The sequence below is a fragment of the Ranitomeya variabilis genome, chromosome 4, assembly GCF_051348905.1.
Source record: "Ranitomeya variabilis isolate aRanVar5 chromosome 4, aRanVar5.hap1, whole genome shotgun sequence".
Taxonomy (NCBI): domain Eukaryota; kingdom Metazoa; phylum Chordata; class Amphibia; order Anura; family Dendrobatidae; genus Ranitomeya; species Ranitomeya variabilis.
The window spans coordinates 345,435,505-345,452,774 of record NC_135235.1 but is presented as its reverse complement, the minus strand read 5'-3'; the positions used below and the strand labels follow the sequence as shown (position 1 = coordinate 345,452,774).

Genomic DNA, 17,270 nt, shown 5'->3' with positions numbered 1-17,270 from the left:
AGCGCAGGCGCCGGTTTGAAAACGTAAACAGCGCTGAGGGGGCGGCGCAGAAAGACCAAGAAGATGTGAGTGACGGCAGAGGAGCGTTTCGAGCTGGGGAGTGAGGAGCCGCCTCCCTGGCTAGAGACAGCAATGGTGGCTAAGTATCAAATCGCTTTTTTTGGGGTATACTTGAACCTAAAACTAAAAGAGCCACCTAGTTAGAATGCAGCATTACTGCTGCACAAGTTGGCTCTTTTAGTTTATAACGTCTGGAGGGGGGAGACAGTGGCCCTTTAAGGTGTGCGCGTATATCAACTATTACCCAAGGTTGATACCATTTTAAAAATTGCACCCCTGGAAGTCTGCAAACCTATATTTATGAAGACTTAACTTTTCAGATGCTTCCTAAGCAGTTCTGAACAGTGGAATCAAAATTACATTCTTTTAACTAAAACTAGTTTAAGCCCCACATCTTTCACTTTCACAACAGGGAATAGTAAACGGACCCAACAATTTGTTACCAAATTAACACTAAGTGGCAATAGCCCATATGTGGACAGAACCTTCTGTTTGGGCACAAGGCATGGCACGGAAAGGAAGGATCAGTATTTGACTGGGATAGATCGTGGACATAATGCCGCATGTCCAGAGACTCAGAGGTGCCAAAAATTAATTTAAAAAAAAAAAAAAAAATGACCCCATTATGGAAGTTCACCCCTTCATGACCCAGCCTATTTGACCTTAATGACCTAGCCATTTTTTGCAATTCTGACCAGTGTCCCTTTATGATGTAATAACTCAAGAACGCTTCAACGGATCCTAGCGATTCTTTTTCATGACATATTGGGCTTCATGTTAGTGGTAAATGGAGGCCGATAATATTTGCGTTTATTTGTGAAAAAAAACGGAAATTTGGCCAAAATTTAGAAAATTTCCCAATTTTCAAATTTTTATTCTGTTAAACCAGAGAGTTATGCGACACAAAATAGTAAATAACATTTCCCACATGTCTACTTTCCACGAGCACAATTTTGGAAACAATTTTTTTTTTTTTGCTAGGAAGTTATAAGGGTTAAAATTTCACCAGCGATTTCTCATTTTTACAACAAAATTTACAAAAGCATTTTATTTTTAGGGACCACCTCACATTTGAAGTCAGTTTGAGGGGTCTATATGGCTGAAAATACCCAAAAGTGACACCATTCTAAAAACTGCACCCCTCAAGGTGCTCAAAACCACATTCAAGAAGTTTATTAACCCTTCAGATGTTTCACAGCAGCAGAAGCAACATGGAAGGAAAAAATGAACATTTTACTTTTTAGTCCCAAAAATGAACTTTTAGCAACAATTTTTTTTCCAAGGGTAAAAGGAGGAACTGGACCTCGAAAGTTGTTGTACCATTTGTCCTGAGTACGCCGATACCCCATATGAGGGGGAAGAACAACTGTTTGGGCGCACGGCAGAGCTCGGAAGGGAAGGAGCGCCATTTGACTTTTTGAATGACAAATTGGCTCCAATGTCTTTAGTGGACACCATGTCGTGTTCGGAGACCCTGTGTGTCTAAAGATTGGAGCTCCCCCACAAGTGACCCCATTTTGGAAACTAGACCCCCAAGAAACTTATCTAGATGCATAATGACCACATTCAACCCCCAGTTGCTTCACAAATTGAACCGTAAAAATTAATAAGTACTTTTTTTTCCCCCCACAAAAAATTTTAGCCTCAATTTTTTCGTTTTCACAAGGGCAACAAGCTAAATTTGCTGGGCAATTTCTCCTGAGTACACCGATACCTCACATGTGGTGGTAAACCACTGTTTGGGTGCGCAGTAGGGTTCGGAAGGGAAGGAGCGCCATTTGACTTTTTGAATGAAAAATTAGCTCCAATCGTTAGCGGACACCATGTCGTCTTTGGAGAGCCCCTGTGTGCCTAAACATTGGAGCTCCCCACAAGTGACCCCATTTTGGAAACTAGACCCCTTAAGGAACTTATGTAGATGTGTGGTGAGCACTTTGAACCCCCAAGTGCTTCACAGAAGTTTATAACGCAGAGCAGTGAAAATAAAAAATCATTTTTCTTTCCTCAAAAAAATTATTTTTAGCCCGCAATTTTTTATTTTCACAAGGGTAACAGGAGAAATTGGACCCCAAAAGTTTTTAACAAAAGAAAAAAGGAATATAGTCAGCTTACCGGTCTTGGACGAAATCCCCAGACCTGCCAACGCCCAGCACGGTTCAGGGTGAGCGCCCACAGCAAATGAAGACAAAAAGAGAAATGATCCAGCTGGAGGTGGAGGCAGTTCAAACTTTGTGAGACTTTATTAGACAACTAAACCGATAAATAGTTCTTCAAAATGAAAAATCTTTACATAGCAAACACCTGGCACACCAGTGAGGAGGATCAACGCGTTTCAACTATGAAGTCTTACTCATGATCTACCTGATAGTGCAATGAGAGCATATATATAGTGTGCACATGACATTGATTGGAAAAACAATTAAAAATGCAAAAAAACAAAAAAAAAACAAAAAAAAAAAAAGGAAAAGAATAAGGAAAATCACCGGTTAAAATTATCATAGAAATAACAGATTGACATATGAAGTACCTTTAAGAGACATATAACCAGGATATTATAATAAGACAATCAGATAAAGGAGGCACTATTGTGTTACTAGACGCAGGGCTGTATAAAAAACTGAATTTACAAGACTTGGAAAATAAGGAGATGTATTCAGAACTTAGTTCTAACCCCACCGAAGAATTTAACTCATTGTTGCACAACCTGTTACAGGAAGGTGTACATATGAATGTTATTGACGATAGAATAGCAGAATTTTTAAAAAATGATCATCCAGTTACACCAATTTATCATTCATTCCCTAAAATACACAAAAATGTGTTTCCTCCCCCAATGAGACCAATAGTTGCAGGTATTGGTTCCATAGGGGAAAGATTGGGATCTTGGGTGGACCATTACCTGCAACCATTGGTGCAAAACACCCCTAGTTACATACGGGACTCAAAATATGTAACCTCAGTTTTTGATCAATTTTACTGGAAGGAAGAATATGCATGGCTTACATGTGATGTGGTAGGCTTATATCCATCAATTCCCTATTCAGTGGCATTGTCGAGTTTGTCATACTATCTGGATACATACTCTGCCTATAATAATGATACAAAAAGTTTTTCAATTTCCGCAGTGGACTTTTTACTTAATCATAATTACTTTTGTTTTGACAATAGGTCTTTCAGACAACTAACGGGAGTGAGCATGGGCGCTAAATTTTCGCCCTCTTTAGCGAATATTGTTATGTTGAAATGGGAAGAGAGCCATATCTACAATGATGATAACGATATATGCAAACATATTGTATGGTATGGTCGCTATATAGATGACTTGATCCTAGTATGGAGGGGTTCACAAGAGGAAGTGACTAAATTTGTTGATCATATTAATAATAATAATTTTAATTTAAAATTCACCCATTCCTTTCAGAAAAAACACACCATTTTTTTGGATTTGAATCTCTCAGGTAATACACTAAAACATACGGTTGAGATTACTCCCTATAGAAAACCTACCTCAAGTAATTCAATTCTTAGAGCCAATTCCTGCCATCCAAATCATGTCATAAATAACATTCCATATGGTGAACTTATCAGAACAAGAAGGAATTGCTCTGATAATGACGTTTTTTGGCAGAGACAGAGAAAACCTGTGAGCGTCTTTCTCATAGAGGGTATCCTAAATGGAATCTGGACAAAGCACGTAGAAAAATCTCCAAAGTAGATCGCAAAAGTTTATTAACAACGAAAAACTATAAATCTACTTATAATAATCCCCAGAAAAACAATAATAATGTAGTATTCAGTACCCCATATAGCTCACAATACAGGCAGATCGTGGATATTGTCAAGAATCATTTACCCATGCTAAAACAAGATGACAAACTAAAACGAATTTTAATACAGAGCGATATCAAATTCGTTGCTAAACGAGCTCCCACCTTGGGCTCGATCCTATCTCCAAGTCTATTCTCCAGCTCTCCACGGGACACTAACAGAGCTACATGGCTCAACGCCACAGGGTTTTTTAGATGTGGAGCCACTCGTTGCAAAACATGTAACTATGTGCATAAAACCAACAAATTTTCATCTTTTCATAACCATAAACAATTTGATATACATGACTACATTAATTGTAACACCGAAAATGTAGTGTATTTAATAGAATGTATTACATGTAAAGTTCAGTACATAGGCTGCACTACTTGTCCACTGAAAGTACGAGTGAGACGGCATCTATCAGATGCAGTGAATTCTAAAGCCCTCTCTGCCTCAGCTGTGTCCAGACACTTTTACAACGTGCACAAAGGTAATTTAACTAGCCTCAGATTCTGTGGAATAGAAAAGGTTTACAAACCTCCGAGAGGAGGTAATTTACAGCAGAAACTTTTTAATCGGGAAACGTATTGGATGTTCATGTTAGACACACGTATTCCCTATGGCCTTAATGCTAGACATGATTTAATAAAGCAATATTAATTTATGTTCAAGTAATGTTCAAGCAATGTCTCTTAAGGGTACTTCATATGTCAATCTGTTATTTCTATGATAATTTTAACCGGTGATTTTCCTTATTCTTTTCCTTTTTTTTTGCATTTTTAATTGTTTGTCCAATCAATGTCATGTGCACACTATATATATGCTCTCATTGCATCAGGTAGATCATGAGTAAGACTTCATAGTTGAAACGCGTTGATCCTCCTCACTGGTGTGCCAGGTGTTTGCTATGTAAAGATTTTTCATTTTGAAGAACTATTTATCGGTTTAGTTGTCTAATAAAGTCTCACAAAGTTTGAACTGCCTCCACCTCCAGCTGGATCATTTCTCTTTTTGTCCCCAAAAGTTTTTGACCAGTTTGTCCTGAGTACGCTGATACCCTATATGTGGGGGTAAACCACTGTTTGGGTACACGTCGGGGCTTGGAAGGGAAGTTGTGATGTTTTGAAAAGCAGACTTTGATGGAATGGTCTGCGGGCGTCTTACGTTGCGTTTGCAGAGCTCCTGATGTACCTAAATATTAGAAACCCCCCACAAGTGACCCCATTTTGGAAACTAGACCCCCCCAAGGAACTTATCTAAATGTGTGGTGAGCACTTTGAACACCCAAGTGCTTCACAGAATTTTATAACGCAGAGCCGTGAAAATAAAAAAAAAAAAATTTCCCACAAAAATAATTTTTTAGCCCCCATTTTTTTATTTTTCCAAGGGTAACAAGAGAAATTAGACCCCCAAAGTTGTTGTGCAATTTTTCCTAAGTACGCTTATGCCCCATATGTTTGGGTAAACCACTGTTTGGGCGCACGTCGGGGCTCGGAAGGGAGGGAGCACTATTTGACTTTTTGAATGCAAGATTGGCTGGAATCAATGATGGTGCCATGTCGCGTTTGTAGACCCTCTGATGTGCCTAAACAGTGGAAACCCCTCAATTTTAACTCCAACACTAACCCCAAAACACCCCTAACACTAATCCCAACCCTAACCACAACCCTAACCCCAACACACCCCCAACAACAATACCAACCCTAACCACAAGCCTAACCCTAACCCCAACACACCCCTACCCTAATTCCAACCCTAACCCTAATTCCAACCCTAAGGCTATGTGCCCACATTGCAGATTCGTGTGCGGATTTTTCTGCACCGTTTTTGAAAAATCCGCAGGTAAAACGCACTGTGTTTTACCTGGGGATTTACCGCGGATTTCCAGTGTTTTTTGTGCGGATTTCACCTGCGGATTCCTATTGAGGAACAGGTGTAAAACGCTGCGGAATCACAAAGAATTGACATGCTGCGGAAAATACAACGCAGCGTTTCTGAACAGTATTTTCTGCACCATGGGCACAGCGGATTTGGTTTTCCATAGGTTTACATGGTACTGTAAACGTGATAGAAAACTGCCACGAATAAGCAGCGGCCAATCCGCACCGTGTGCACATAGCCTAATTCTAACTCTAACCGAAACCCTAACCCTAATGAAAAAATAAAAATAAATATATTTTCTTTATTTCATTATTTTCCCTACCTATGGGGGTGATAAAGGGGGGCTTTATTTGCCTTTTTTTTTTTATTTCGATCACTGTGATAGAACCTATCACAATGATCAAAATGTACCTGGAATGAATCTGCCGTGCCATTTTGGAAGATGGCAGCGCCCATCGCTGAAGACTGACACCAGGACTAGGGAGGTACGGGGGTTGGGGGGTCAGAGGACAGGACGGAGGGGAGGGCGGCGGAGGATAGGACAGAGGGGAGGAAAGACTGACAGTGGCAGATCGCCGCTGTCAGTGGGTGGCGGGGGCAGATCGGTGTTTCCAGCCGTGGCCGATGATATTGCAGCATTGGCCATGGCTGGATTGTAATATTTCACCAAGTTTCATAGGTGAAATATTACAAATTGCTCAGATTGGCGGTTTCACTTTCAACAGCCAATCAGAGCGATCGTAGCCATGTGGGGGCAAAGCCACTCCCCTGGGCTGAAGTACCACTCCCCCTGTCCCTGCAGGTCGGGTGAAATTTTAGCTAACCCTTCCACCCGATCTGCAGGAACGCGATCCTGCCATGACGCCACATAGGTGTCACAGGTCGGATTGGCACCGACTTTCATGACGCCTACGTGGCGTCACAAGTCGGGAAGGGGTTAAACCACTCAAAGAATTCATCTAGGCGTATACTAAATGTCAGACCCACCAGTCCTTCACAGAATTTTACAATGCAGACGCTTGAAAACTATAAAAACAAATTTTGATTACAATAAAATATCGCTTTAGCCCCTAATTTTTCATTTTCACAAGGGGTAATAGGAGAAATGGACCTACAGTAACTATTTGTAAAGCAATTTCTTCCATACACAGCTATACAATATTTATTTGGTTTTCCACATGATAGGTGATAACGTGCTATTAGTGATCAGTGATCGTGCTTGGATAAGGTGCTATTGGGTCCTGAATTGATACAACCCCTTTAAGAGTAGAGAGTTAAGGTACCTTCACACTAAGCGACTTTACAACGATAACGATAGCGATCCGTGACGTTGCAGCATCCTGGATAGCGATATCGTTGTGTTTGACATGCAGCAGCGATCAGGATCCTGCTGTGATATCGCTGGTCGTTGCTGAAAGTTCAGAACTTTATTTGGTCGTCAGATTGGCGTGTATCGTCGTGTTTGACAGCAAAAGCAACGATGCCAGCGATGTTTTACAATGGTAACCAGGGTAAATATCGGGTTACTAAGCGCAGGGCCGCGCTTAGTAACCCGATATTTACCCTGGTTACCATTGTAAAAGTAAAAAAAAAAAAAACAGTACATACTCACCCTCTGATGTCTGTCACGTCCCCTGGCGTCCGCGCTGCTGCTCAGAGCTTCCTGCACTGTGTGTGTCAGTGCCGGCCGGAAAGCAAAGCACAGCGGTGACGTCACCGCTCTGCTGTTGGGGCCGGCGCTCACACAGTGCAGGGAAGCGGACGCCGGGGGACGCGAATGTAAGTATGTAGTGTTTGTTTTTTTACATTTACACTGGTAACCAGGGTAAACATCGGGTTACTAAGCGCGGCCCTGCGCTTAGCAACCCGATGTTTACCCTGGTTACCCGGGGATTCGGCATCGTTGGTCGCTGGAGAGCTGTCTGTGCGACAGCTCTCCAGCGACCACACAGCGACGCTGCAGCGATCGGCATCCTTGTCAATATCGCTGCAGCGTCGCTTAGTGTGAAGGTACCTTAAGACTAGACTGGATTGCCAATGTTGCCTATTTAAGCAAGAAAATGAGGATCTGGTTTGGTGGAACAAACTTCAACACTTTTTTTGACACCTTGATATACTTAGACCTCTTTGGCCTTGATCCTAAAAGCTTCAGGCAACACAGAGCAAGAATCTCCTGGCTGGAGTCCAGCCTACAGTCCTAAGTGTCATGGCAATCTCCACAGCCGTAGGACTTGCAATGTCAGATCTGTAACTGCACCTGTTGTAACAAGTGGTTGCAGCTAAACAACAGCCAATGATCAATTCATTAAGCACTAAAAGAGGGGTGTAAATGACATACTCAAGGTATTTTCAAATGTGTTAATGCTTGTGTACAGTGAGACGGGTCGCAGCTCCCTGTGATAGGGATTGGAAAACAAAACAAGGCAGGAACGCTCCGGATAAAGAGGAGTGAAGCCTTTAAAGGCACAGCAGCAGGTAATACAGAGAAAGTAGTGTCTGTGAGAAAAGCATCCCATATAGTAACATGCTCCAAAATAAAACAGCTGCTCTCAAGAACACAACATCTGTAACCCAGAGAAGGCAGTTCATGTAGCGTGACGGTCAGAGGTAAGCCAATTCCCAGCGGGACCCATTAGTAGTCCCACGCCATTTCACTAAAACGACTGAGAAACTGCGGGAGTTTGGGCGACAGATAAAAGGGTTAATTTTTCCCCACTCGCTTCTGCATTAGGTGGTGATCAGGCCGGTGAGGTCACGTCTACAGATATTAGCATCCGGCGTGGTAAATAGCGGCCAGATTAGTGCTTTAGAAGTTTGGGACTTGAAATTGAGATTTAATAATTCAAAAGGATTCAAAAGGAAACGCCCAAGAATGGAAACCTTCAGGCTATGTGCACACTTTGCGGCGTGCTCTGCGGGTTCTCCCGCAGCAGAATTGATAAATCTGCAGGGCAAAACCGCTGCGGTTATCCCTGCAGATTTATCGCGGTTTGTTTTGCGATTTCCGCTGCGGGATTACTCCTATACTATTGATGCTGCATATGCAGCAATATGCAGCATCAATAGTAATGTTAAAAATAATAAAAAATGGTTATATACTCACCCTCTGATGTCCGGATCTCCTCGGCGCTGCACGCGGCGCTCCGTTTCCAAAGATGCTGTGCTGAGAAGGACCCTTCGTGACGTCCCGCTCATGTGACCGCGACGTCATCTCAGGCCCTGCTCGCACAGCAACCCTGCAACCGGACGGCCGCGTGCAGCGCTGAGAGGTGAGTATAGCATCATTTTTTATTTTCATTCTTTTTTTTTTTTACACTATTTATGCTTCCCAGGGCCTGGAGGAGAGTCTCCTCTCCTCCGCCCTGGGTAGCAACCGCACATTATCCACTTACTTCCCCATCGTGGGCACAGCCCCATGCGGGAAGTAAGCGGATCAATGCATTTCTATGGGTGCAGAATCGCTGCGATTCTGCACAAAGAAGTGACATGCTGCGGGTTGTAAACCGCTGCGTTTCTGCACGGTTTTTCCCGCAGCATGTGCACAGCGGTTTGCGGTTTCCATAGGGTTTACATGTAAATGGAAACGCTATGGAAACTGCTGCGGACCCGCAGCATCAAAATCGCCGCGGTTCCGCGGTAAAACCCGCAAAGTGTGAACATGGCCTCAGAGCTGCTGGGAGACGTGCAGAACCCGCACACAACCTCCATTTACAAGCTGACAGTTCTGGAAGAGAAGAAAGGGTAGTCCTGGGCCATGCTGCCTCTAGGCCCTTTACAGGCGAGTAATCGAACACTCGCAAGAGAATAGTGCATGCTGCAATGTTATTCACACGTACACTCGGGCCCATGTGGGGGAGCTGTTATCTGACACAGTCCTATTGATTTACATTGGTCAGTACTGGCCTTGGAGGCATGAAATCCTGCACAGCTCACCCAAACATGCACTGCCTGTAAGGTGAGGTGCCACTTGCAGAAAATGGAGATAGGCCAAGTGCACCCCCTGCTGGTTGCCTTGCAGATAACAGCTGTAGCTTTTATTACAATCTGCTATACATTAACCCGTTTTCCATGTCACCAGTTTTAGGCTGCTCCATCTGGGGGGCAAAACCACCAAGTTCAATGTTGGGTCAATTATTTTTCTTGTGATAGTTTGCAGAAAATGTATATTTATTATCTGCAGAGCATGTGCAGGAGACCTAGTATCCATGAGCAGCCAGTCACCGATGGACAACTGATGTATACTGAGGACTCCTGAGTAACCGTTGCATGTCCGCCTCCTGGCACATCTGATCTTATGACAATGGCAATCATGGTCTATCAATACTTCACACTGCCCTCAGGTAGGACGGCACGAAGAGCGTGACAGATTCCTTTTTGGGATCTCCAATTTACCTTTGGTTCAGGTTTAATATCTTTTCCTGCAATTGACACTTCAACATCCATCAATTCTTCATCTTCACTTTCACTTCTCAAAACTTGTGCCGATTTCTTCGAAACACGTTTTGTGGGAGAATCGGCATCTTCTTCAGACAATTTACCATTTTTTTCTTTCAGCAGGAGCTCAGTACTTTAAAGGAGAAAAGAAGATTCAAATGGAAAATAGACACAAAGGAGGTCTCTGCTAACTAGCCAGGGCCACATATGTAAGGGTCAGCTACAAATGCAATGCTTCTTAAAGTAACAGGCCTGTAGTTAAAAACAAACCCCGCGCAAAAACAAAAAAAAATTCAAAGGGGTTTTTCCTAAGCATGATATGACATTAACAGCGGACCCTCAGGATGAAGCAGTATTGTAGCCACTTCATCACAGATGCTCCCAACTTCTTCCACTACACAAAATAGCAATGCTTGGCAGTCCAAGGCTAGCAAGACTATCCCACTGCACAACCACGCACCTTTTCCCTTTGATGCAAGATTTCCTTTCTTTAGGACAAAGCTCAGTCTCAGCTAATTTGTTTTCTTTCTTTATAACGGCTTCTCCTTTGGGCTGAAAAAACGACCTGGAGAGTAAAAGTAAAGGTAAAATTATTAAATCCTCGAGTTAAAATATAATCATCTATCTGGAGAATGAAATTGAATTGTGATCTTAAAAAACCTTATTTGGCAACCAAAAAATAAAATCATCACAAAGATACAAACAAATACACACACACACTTGATTAATGCATATATTATATGTAGGAATACACACACAAAATGTCATGTATGGTAAAATAAAATGACGACCCTTTTAAAAATTCAGCCCCATGGGTGGTCAGCTAGCAGAGTTCCGATTTTTCTGGGGGAAGTCACTGGCAGCATGGTATGTCATCTGCAGCGGCCACTTCAGTGCGGAATGTATCACCACATGGCGGCCGTCCATATAACACAAGTAACCTCGAGTCAGCTACAACAGGATACACTTGAACAGTCTGGCTGCCATTTTGGCTCACATGTCCATACGCCTTAGTACGGTAGGACATATGCACAGGAGCGATCATCATGAAGCAACCACTTAAATTTTTTTTTTTATGCTGCCAAGTCAGCACAAGCATACATGTCCACTATTGCAGTAGTCTCCAAATATTCAAAGCAATGTACTTCCAGACATAAAAATGCATCGTGCAAGGGACGACACTTCAGAAGGGGCAATGAGGAAACATATCAGTATAGCTAAAAGAAACTGAGAAACAATACACAATGGTTATCTACGAGAAGCCCAGTACTGTATATAAACGGCATTTTAACCTAAAGGCGACCACAGAACTCTGTCGCTGCACAGAACAGAAAAAGCTTAAGCCGTTTCACATAAACAATGTATTTTTTAATCTATTAGGTTTATAACATGTGATTTGCACCCACTACCATGATCTTCATTCAAAGGGTGTTAACTAGCCTTTAGATTTGTGAAGTCTCAAATCTCTGCAGCTGTCAGATGCGCTCTGAAGCCCTTCTGAGTGACATGGAATGAGATCCCTATGTGCTCACATCCCACATGCACGGAGCTTTTTATAAACCTGACCCACAGAAGACAGAACAGTGGCCACCCGGAAAGAAAAAGCACTGTGCTGAGCAAGTTGTATTGGCACTTCTTACAGTACTATTGATGCCCCAGAGCCACATCTATGGGCGATCAGAACACAGCTCACACAGCCTAAACCACACACAAAACTCCCATAAAAGCGATGGAGATAGTAACACATACAGAGCCACGTCTCCACCCACAGCAGCCGCGGCACCAGGAAGGATAGGGGTCAGAGGACCTCCATGAAAATACCCTCAGAATTTTGGCCCTCCTGGGATGACATGGTTTTGTCATTTTCCCCGCCATCAGCCTGCATGTTTCCCTACTAAAAAGGTCTTGCACATATTCAACTGCGGCAATACAGGACCGCTGTTTGGGAAAGAATTACTGATCGTTGGTTGGAAAAGCCCATAGACACCTGCAGGTAGAGAACAAACAGTCTTCTCTGTGAGCACAGGCTGCCATCGTTCTCAGCACAAGTCCTGTTTACACAGGATGAGGAGTTGCCGAGAATGATCATTTTTAACCTGGTTTATATCATTAAAAAGAAAAAAAAGTAATTTTACACAAAGCAGGCACTTTGCTTATTTGTGAGACTGGGAGCCTGCTTACACTGTAAGATTGTGGTCAAATCATTGTCCCTAGCAATGCGCATTCACGATAATCTTTTACTGTAGATGGACCTTTAAAGTGCCAATTTGGCAAAAAAAAAAATTTTAACTACCTATATAGTTTGAAATCAAATACAGATGCTTTGCATGGTGTGTAAAGTTTTATTCCACAAAAAAAAAAAAATAATAATAATAATAATAATAAATAAAACAGCAACACTAGTGCCGCCAAGGTCAAAACCAGCAGCATCCATAGAGCACACACAAGCAAATTTACATTAGCAAATCAATCATACAAATTCCAGAGGACACCGATAGAAGCTTTATCACGGGATTTAATCCAAACCCCTAATAAAATATGAGAAAACCGTAATGTCATCAGTCCTTGACAAAGGATAACGTAAAGATCAGAAGCAGTGTCTGATCCTTGCCCACTTCCACACAAAGGGTTCTGGATATAGTTTATGGTTTCCCATCTGTCCAGTATCATTGATTATCTGTTCTGTCAGCACGATCGCTATCCCACCTGTTCCATAAGGGCAGGGGACAAATAGCAGGCTTCCTTTTACACGTACTACAACTTGTTGCTGAAAGCTTGGTATTCACAACTGGCATGGATTTAGAGACATAACATGAGGCTTTCACGTAATGTGAAAACAAGGGGTATTTTAAACTCAAAACTTTAGTTACAGCCCCATCTTCTGTTACAAGAGGAACATACAAATGGAATGAAAATCATGATTTATGTGTAAACACACACACTGCTCATCCATCAAGAACCTTCACTACTTTTCAGGAGAGGAGGGAAACTCTGTTCTTAGGTGCTTGTCATGGGAACGATCAAGCAATGTACAAATCTTGCCTTGACAATGTTGTGGCCAGTGATTGTCAGCAGTTCATACTTTAGATTTTACTTGTGCTAGTCAAAATGTGACAATTGTGATGTCAGCAAATAGGTATTTCCCTCATCCACAGTGATGGTACGTTGCCAAAATATGTTATCACTTCAGATGTACAAAAAAAAAAAGAAAAAGAAAAATTTGTGGCTGAAAAAAAAGTAGAAAACCAAATACAAATCCTTCAAATGGCATCTACTGAAGCCTCAGCTTCTTCTGGGCAAGATGTGTGCATAGCCTCAGTGGAATAAGCTTTCCTGGCACTCAGGGTTGGTGTTCGCACCCGGGCAAGTGCCGGGGCCCCATTCGCCGTCGAGGACACCGGTGTACTTTGGGAGCCCAGTGCCAGCCCAATGAGTGGACCCTCCCACCGCTTGCTCAGGGCCCCTGTACTAACAATACTTACCTCTCCCTGTTCATGCGCTGCGGCATCTTCAGCGTCTTCTGACTCTGAAATTTCAGGTCAGAGGGAACGATGACGTCACGACTGTGCGCCCTCTGCCTAAACAGTGACAGTACAGATGTTGGAAGATGGTGACACTGAGGAGTCCGGAGCAGAGCAGCAGCCAGCGAGGAGAGGTGCTTTTATTTTTTTAATGTTTGAAGCATTATATGGGGCCCATTATATATGGAGCAGCATATGGGGCGCAATCATATACTGGAGCATATGAAGCCCATCATATATAGAGCATTATACGGGGCCCATTCTGTGTGGAGCATTATATAGGGCCCATCATATACTGCATGCAGCATTACATGGGGCTCATTATACATGGAGCAATATATGAGGCCCATTATGTACAGTGGGGGAAATAAGTATTTGATCCCTTGCTGATTTTGTAAGTTTGCCCACTGACAGACAAGAACAGTCTATAATTTTAAGAGTAGGTTAATTTTAACATTGAGAGAATATCAAAAATAAAATCCAGACAATGACATTGTATAAATTATGTAAATTTACTTGCATTTTGCAGTGAGAAATAAGTATTTGCCCCCTCTAGCAAACAAGAGTTAATACATGGTGGCAAAACCCTGTTGGCAAGCACAGCAGTCAGACTTTTTTGTAGTTGATGATGATGTTTGCGCACATGTCAGGAGTCCACTTTTCTTTGCAGATCATTTCTAAATCATTAAGATGTTGAGGTTGTCGCTTGGCGACTCGGAGCTTCAACTCCCTCCATAAGTTTTCTATGGGATTAAGGTCTGGAGACTGGCTAGGCCACTCCATGACCTTAATGTGCTTTTTTTTGAGCCACTCCTTTGTTGCCTTGGTGTATGTTTTGGGTCATCGTCTTGCAGGAAGACCCAGTCACGACCAATTTTTAATGTCCTGGCGGAGGGAAGGAGGTTGTCACTCAGGAATTTAAGGTAAATGGCTCTATCCATTCTCCCAGTGATGAGGTGAAGTAGTCCTGTGCCCTTAGGAGAGAAACACCCCCAAAACATAATGTTTCCACATCCATGCTTGACAGTTCTTTGGGTCATAGGTAGAATTTCTCTACCTCCAAACACGGCGTGTTGCGTTAATGCCAAAGACCTCAATTTTTGTCTCAAGTGACCACAGCACCTTCTCCCAATCACTCTCAGTATCATCCAGGTGTTCATTGGCAAGCTTCAGACGGGCCTGCACATGTGCCTTCTTGAGCAGGAGGACCTTGCGGGCACTGCAGGATTGTAAACTTTTACAGTATAGTGTGTTAGCAATGGTTTTCTTGGTGACTGTGGTCCCAGCTGACTTGAGATCATTAACAAGTTCCCCCGTGTAGTTTTAGGCTGATCTCTCACCTTCCTCATGATTAAGGATACCCCACGAGGTGAGATTTTACACGGTGCCCCAGATCGATGTGGACTGACAGTCATTTTGTATTTCTTCCATTTTCTTACTATTGCCCCAACAGTTGTCTCCTTCTCACCCAGCGTCTTACATATGGTTTTGTAGCCCATTCCAGCTTTGTGCGGGTCTATGATTTTGTCACTACAAATATCAAAAGACTGAACGTCCCTTTCAAACAGAAATCAGGTATGAATAGGTGCTTGCTAAGAGTAGCCATCTCCATACACAACTAAATAAAGTAGCGCTATAGCATGCAAACAGGAAATATGAAAATTGAATTGCATTACTGCACTAGAAAATATGAAAGAGTGAGAATACTTAGCTCATAAATTGCCCAATTTTTTATGCTCTTGTCCCTGACAACCTTATAAAGCTCTTTGGTCTTGCCTATATTGTAAAGGTTACAGTCTGACTGATTGAGTCTGGACAGGAGTCTTTTATATAGGAGACTTTGTATGACAGCTGTCTCTAATGCAAGTAACGAGTTGATTAGGAGTGTCTAAGGGTATGTGCACAACCTGCGGATTTGTCTGCGGACTTTTCCGCACTGAATCCACATCTCTTGGCAGGTAAAAATCGGGGCGTTTTTGGTGCGTTTTCTTGCGCAGATTCGAAGCGTTTTTGTATGCGTTTTGAAAGCTAAGTAAAGATCTATTATTGAATAACAAAAAAAAAAAAAAGATGTGATGTAATTTCTTGTCCAACCCACTCCATTACACACAGATAGACAGAAAGACAGATAATAGATAGATGATAGATAGGTAGATAGATAATAGATAATAGATAGATCGGTAGATAGATATGGGATAGAGATCTTTAAATAATATCTATAGATCTATGTATAGAACTATCCATCTCGTTCCATCTATCCATCTCGTTCCATCTATCCATCTATCCATCTCATTCCATCTATCCATCTCATTCCATCTATCCATCTCATTCCATCTATCCATCTCATTCCATCTATCCATCTCATTCCATCTATCTATAACATTCCATCTATTTATCTCATTCCATCCATCTATCCTTCTAGGAGTCCAATGAGATGGGCTAATAAAAGTAGCTCCTGCTTTTTCACTGAGAATGGCGTGCTGCCTCCATTTTTTTGGGATTCCTATAATTGAGGTTTGGTCAATGCCTGGGGGGGCTCTGCACCCGATTTTTCTTTCTTTTCTTTTGTATTTTTGTGCTGCTCAAATTTAAATTTAATTTAATTTTTCAAATTTAAAATTAAATTTTCTCTATCTCATTCCTTCTATCTATAGATAGATAGATATATCCATGGATAGATGGAGATATATCCATAGAGAGAGAGAGAGATAGATAGATAGATAGATAGATAGATAGATAGATAGATAGATAGATAGATAGATAGATAGATAGATAGGAGTATATATCTATATCTATGGAAAGATCTAGGGATATATCTATAGATGGATATCTATAGATATCTATGGATATATCCATAGATATCCATATATAGCTATATATATATATAGATACAGTGCCTTGCGAAAGTATTTGGCCCCCTTAAACTTTTCAACTTTTTCCCACATATAATGCTTCAAACATAAAGATACCAAATATACATTTTTGGTGAAGAATCAACAACAAGTGGAACACAATTGTGAAGTTGAACGAAATGTATTCTTTATTTTTGTATAAAAAACTGAAAAGTGGGGCATTCAATATTATTCGGCCCCTTTAACTTAATACTTTGTTGCACCTCCTTTTGTTGCGATTACAGCTGCATGTCGCTTGGGGTATGTCTCTATCAGTTTTGTACATCGAGAGACAAATTCTTGCCCAATCTTACTTGGCAAACAGCTCGAACTCAGTGAGGTTTGATGGAGATTGTTTGTGAACAGCAGTTTTCCGCTCTTTCCACAGATTCTCGATTGGATTGAGGTCTGGACTTTGACTTGGCCATTCTAACACCTGGATACGTTTATTTGTGAACCATTCCATTGTAGATTTTGCTTTATGTTTAGGATCATCGTCTTGTTGGAAGACAAATCTCCGTCCCAGTCTCAGGTCTTTTGCAGACTCCAACAGGTTTTCTTCCCATCAATTTTAACTATCTTCCCTGTCCCTGCTGAAGAAAAGCAGGCCCAAACCATGATGCTGCCACTACCATGTTTGACAGTGGGGATGGTGTGTTCAGGGTGATGAGCT

At 41.9% G+C, this 17,270-nt stretch overlaps 1 protein-coding gene across 3 annotated transcripts in view; it reads right to left on the bottom strand.

Moving 5' to 3' along the window:
• The window catches only part of LIG1 (DNA ligase 1), a 572,167-nt gene that overhangs the window by 393,927 nt on the left and 160,970 nt on the right, over positions 1–17,270 (bottom strand). For all 3 annotated transcript variants that reach the window (XM_077250677.1, XM_077250678.1, XM_077250676.1), the window contains 2 exons: positions 10,646–10,750; positions 10,144–10,318 (listed from right to left, as the gene is read on the bottom strand). In XM_077250677.1, coding sequence (XP_077106792.1) covers positions 10,144–10,318; positions 10,646–10,750 — 280 coding nt within the window. The remainder of the gene's footprint in view (positions 1–10,143; positions 10,319–10,645; positions 10,751–17,270) is intronic.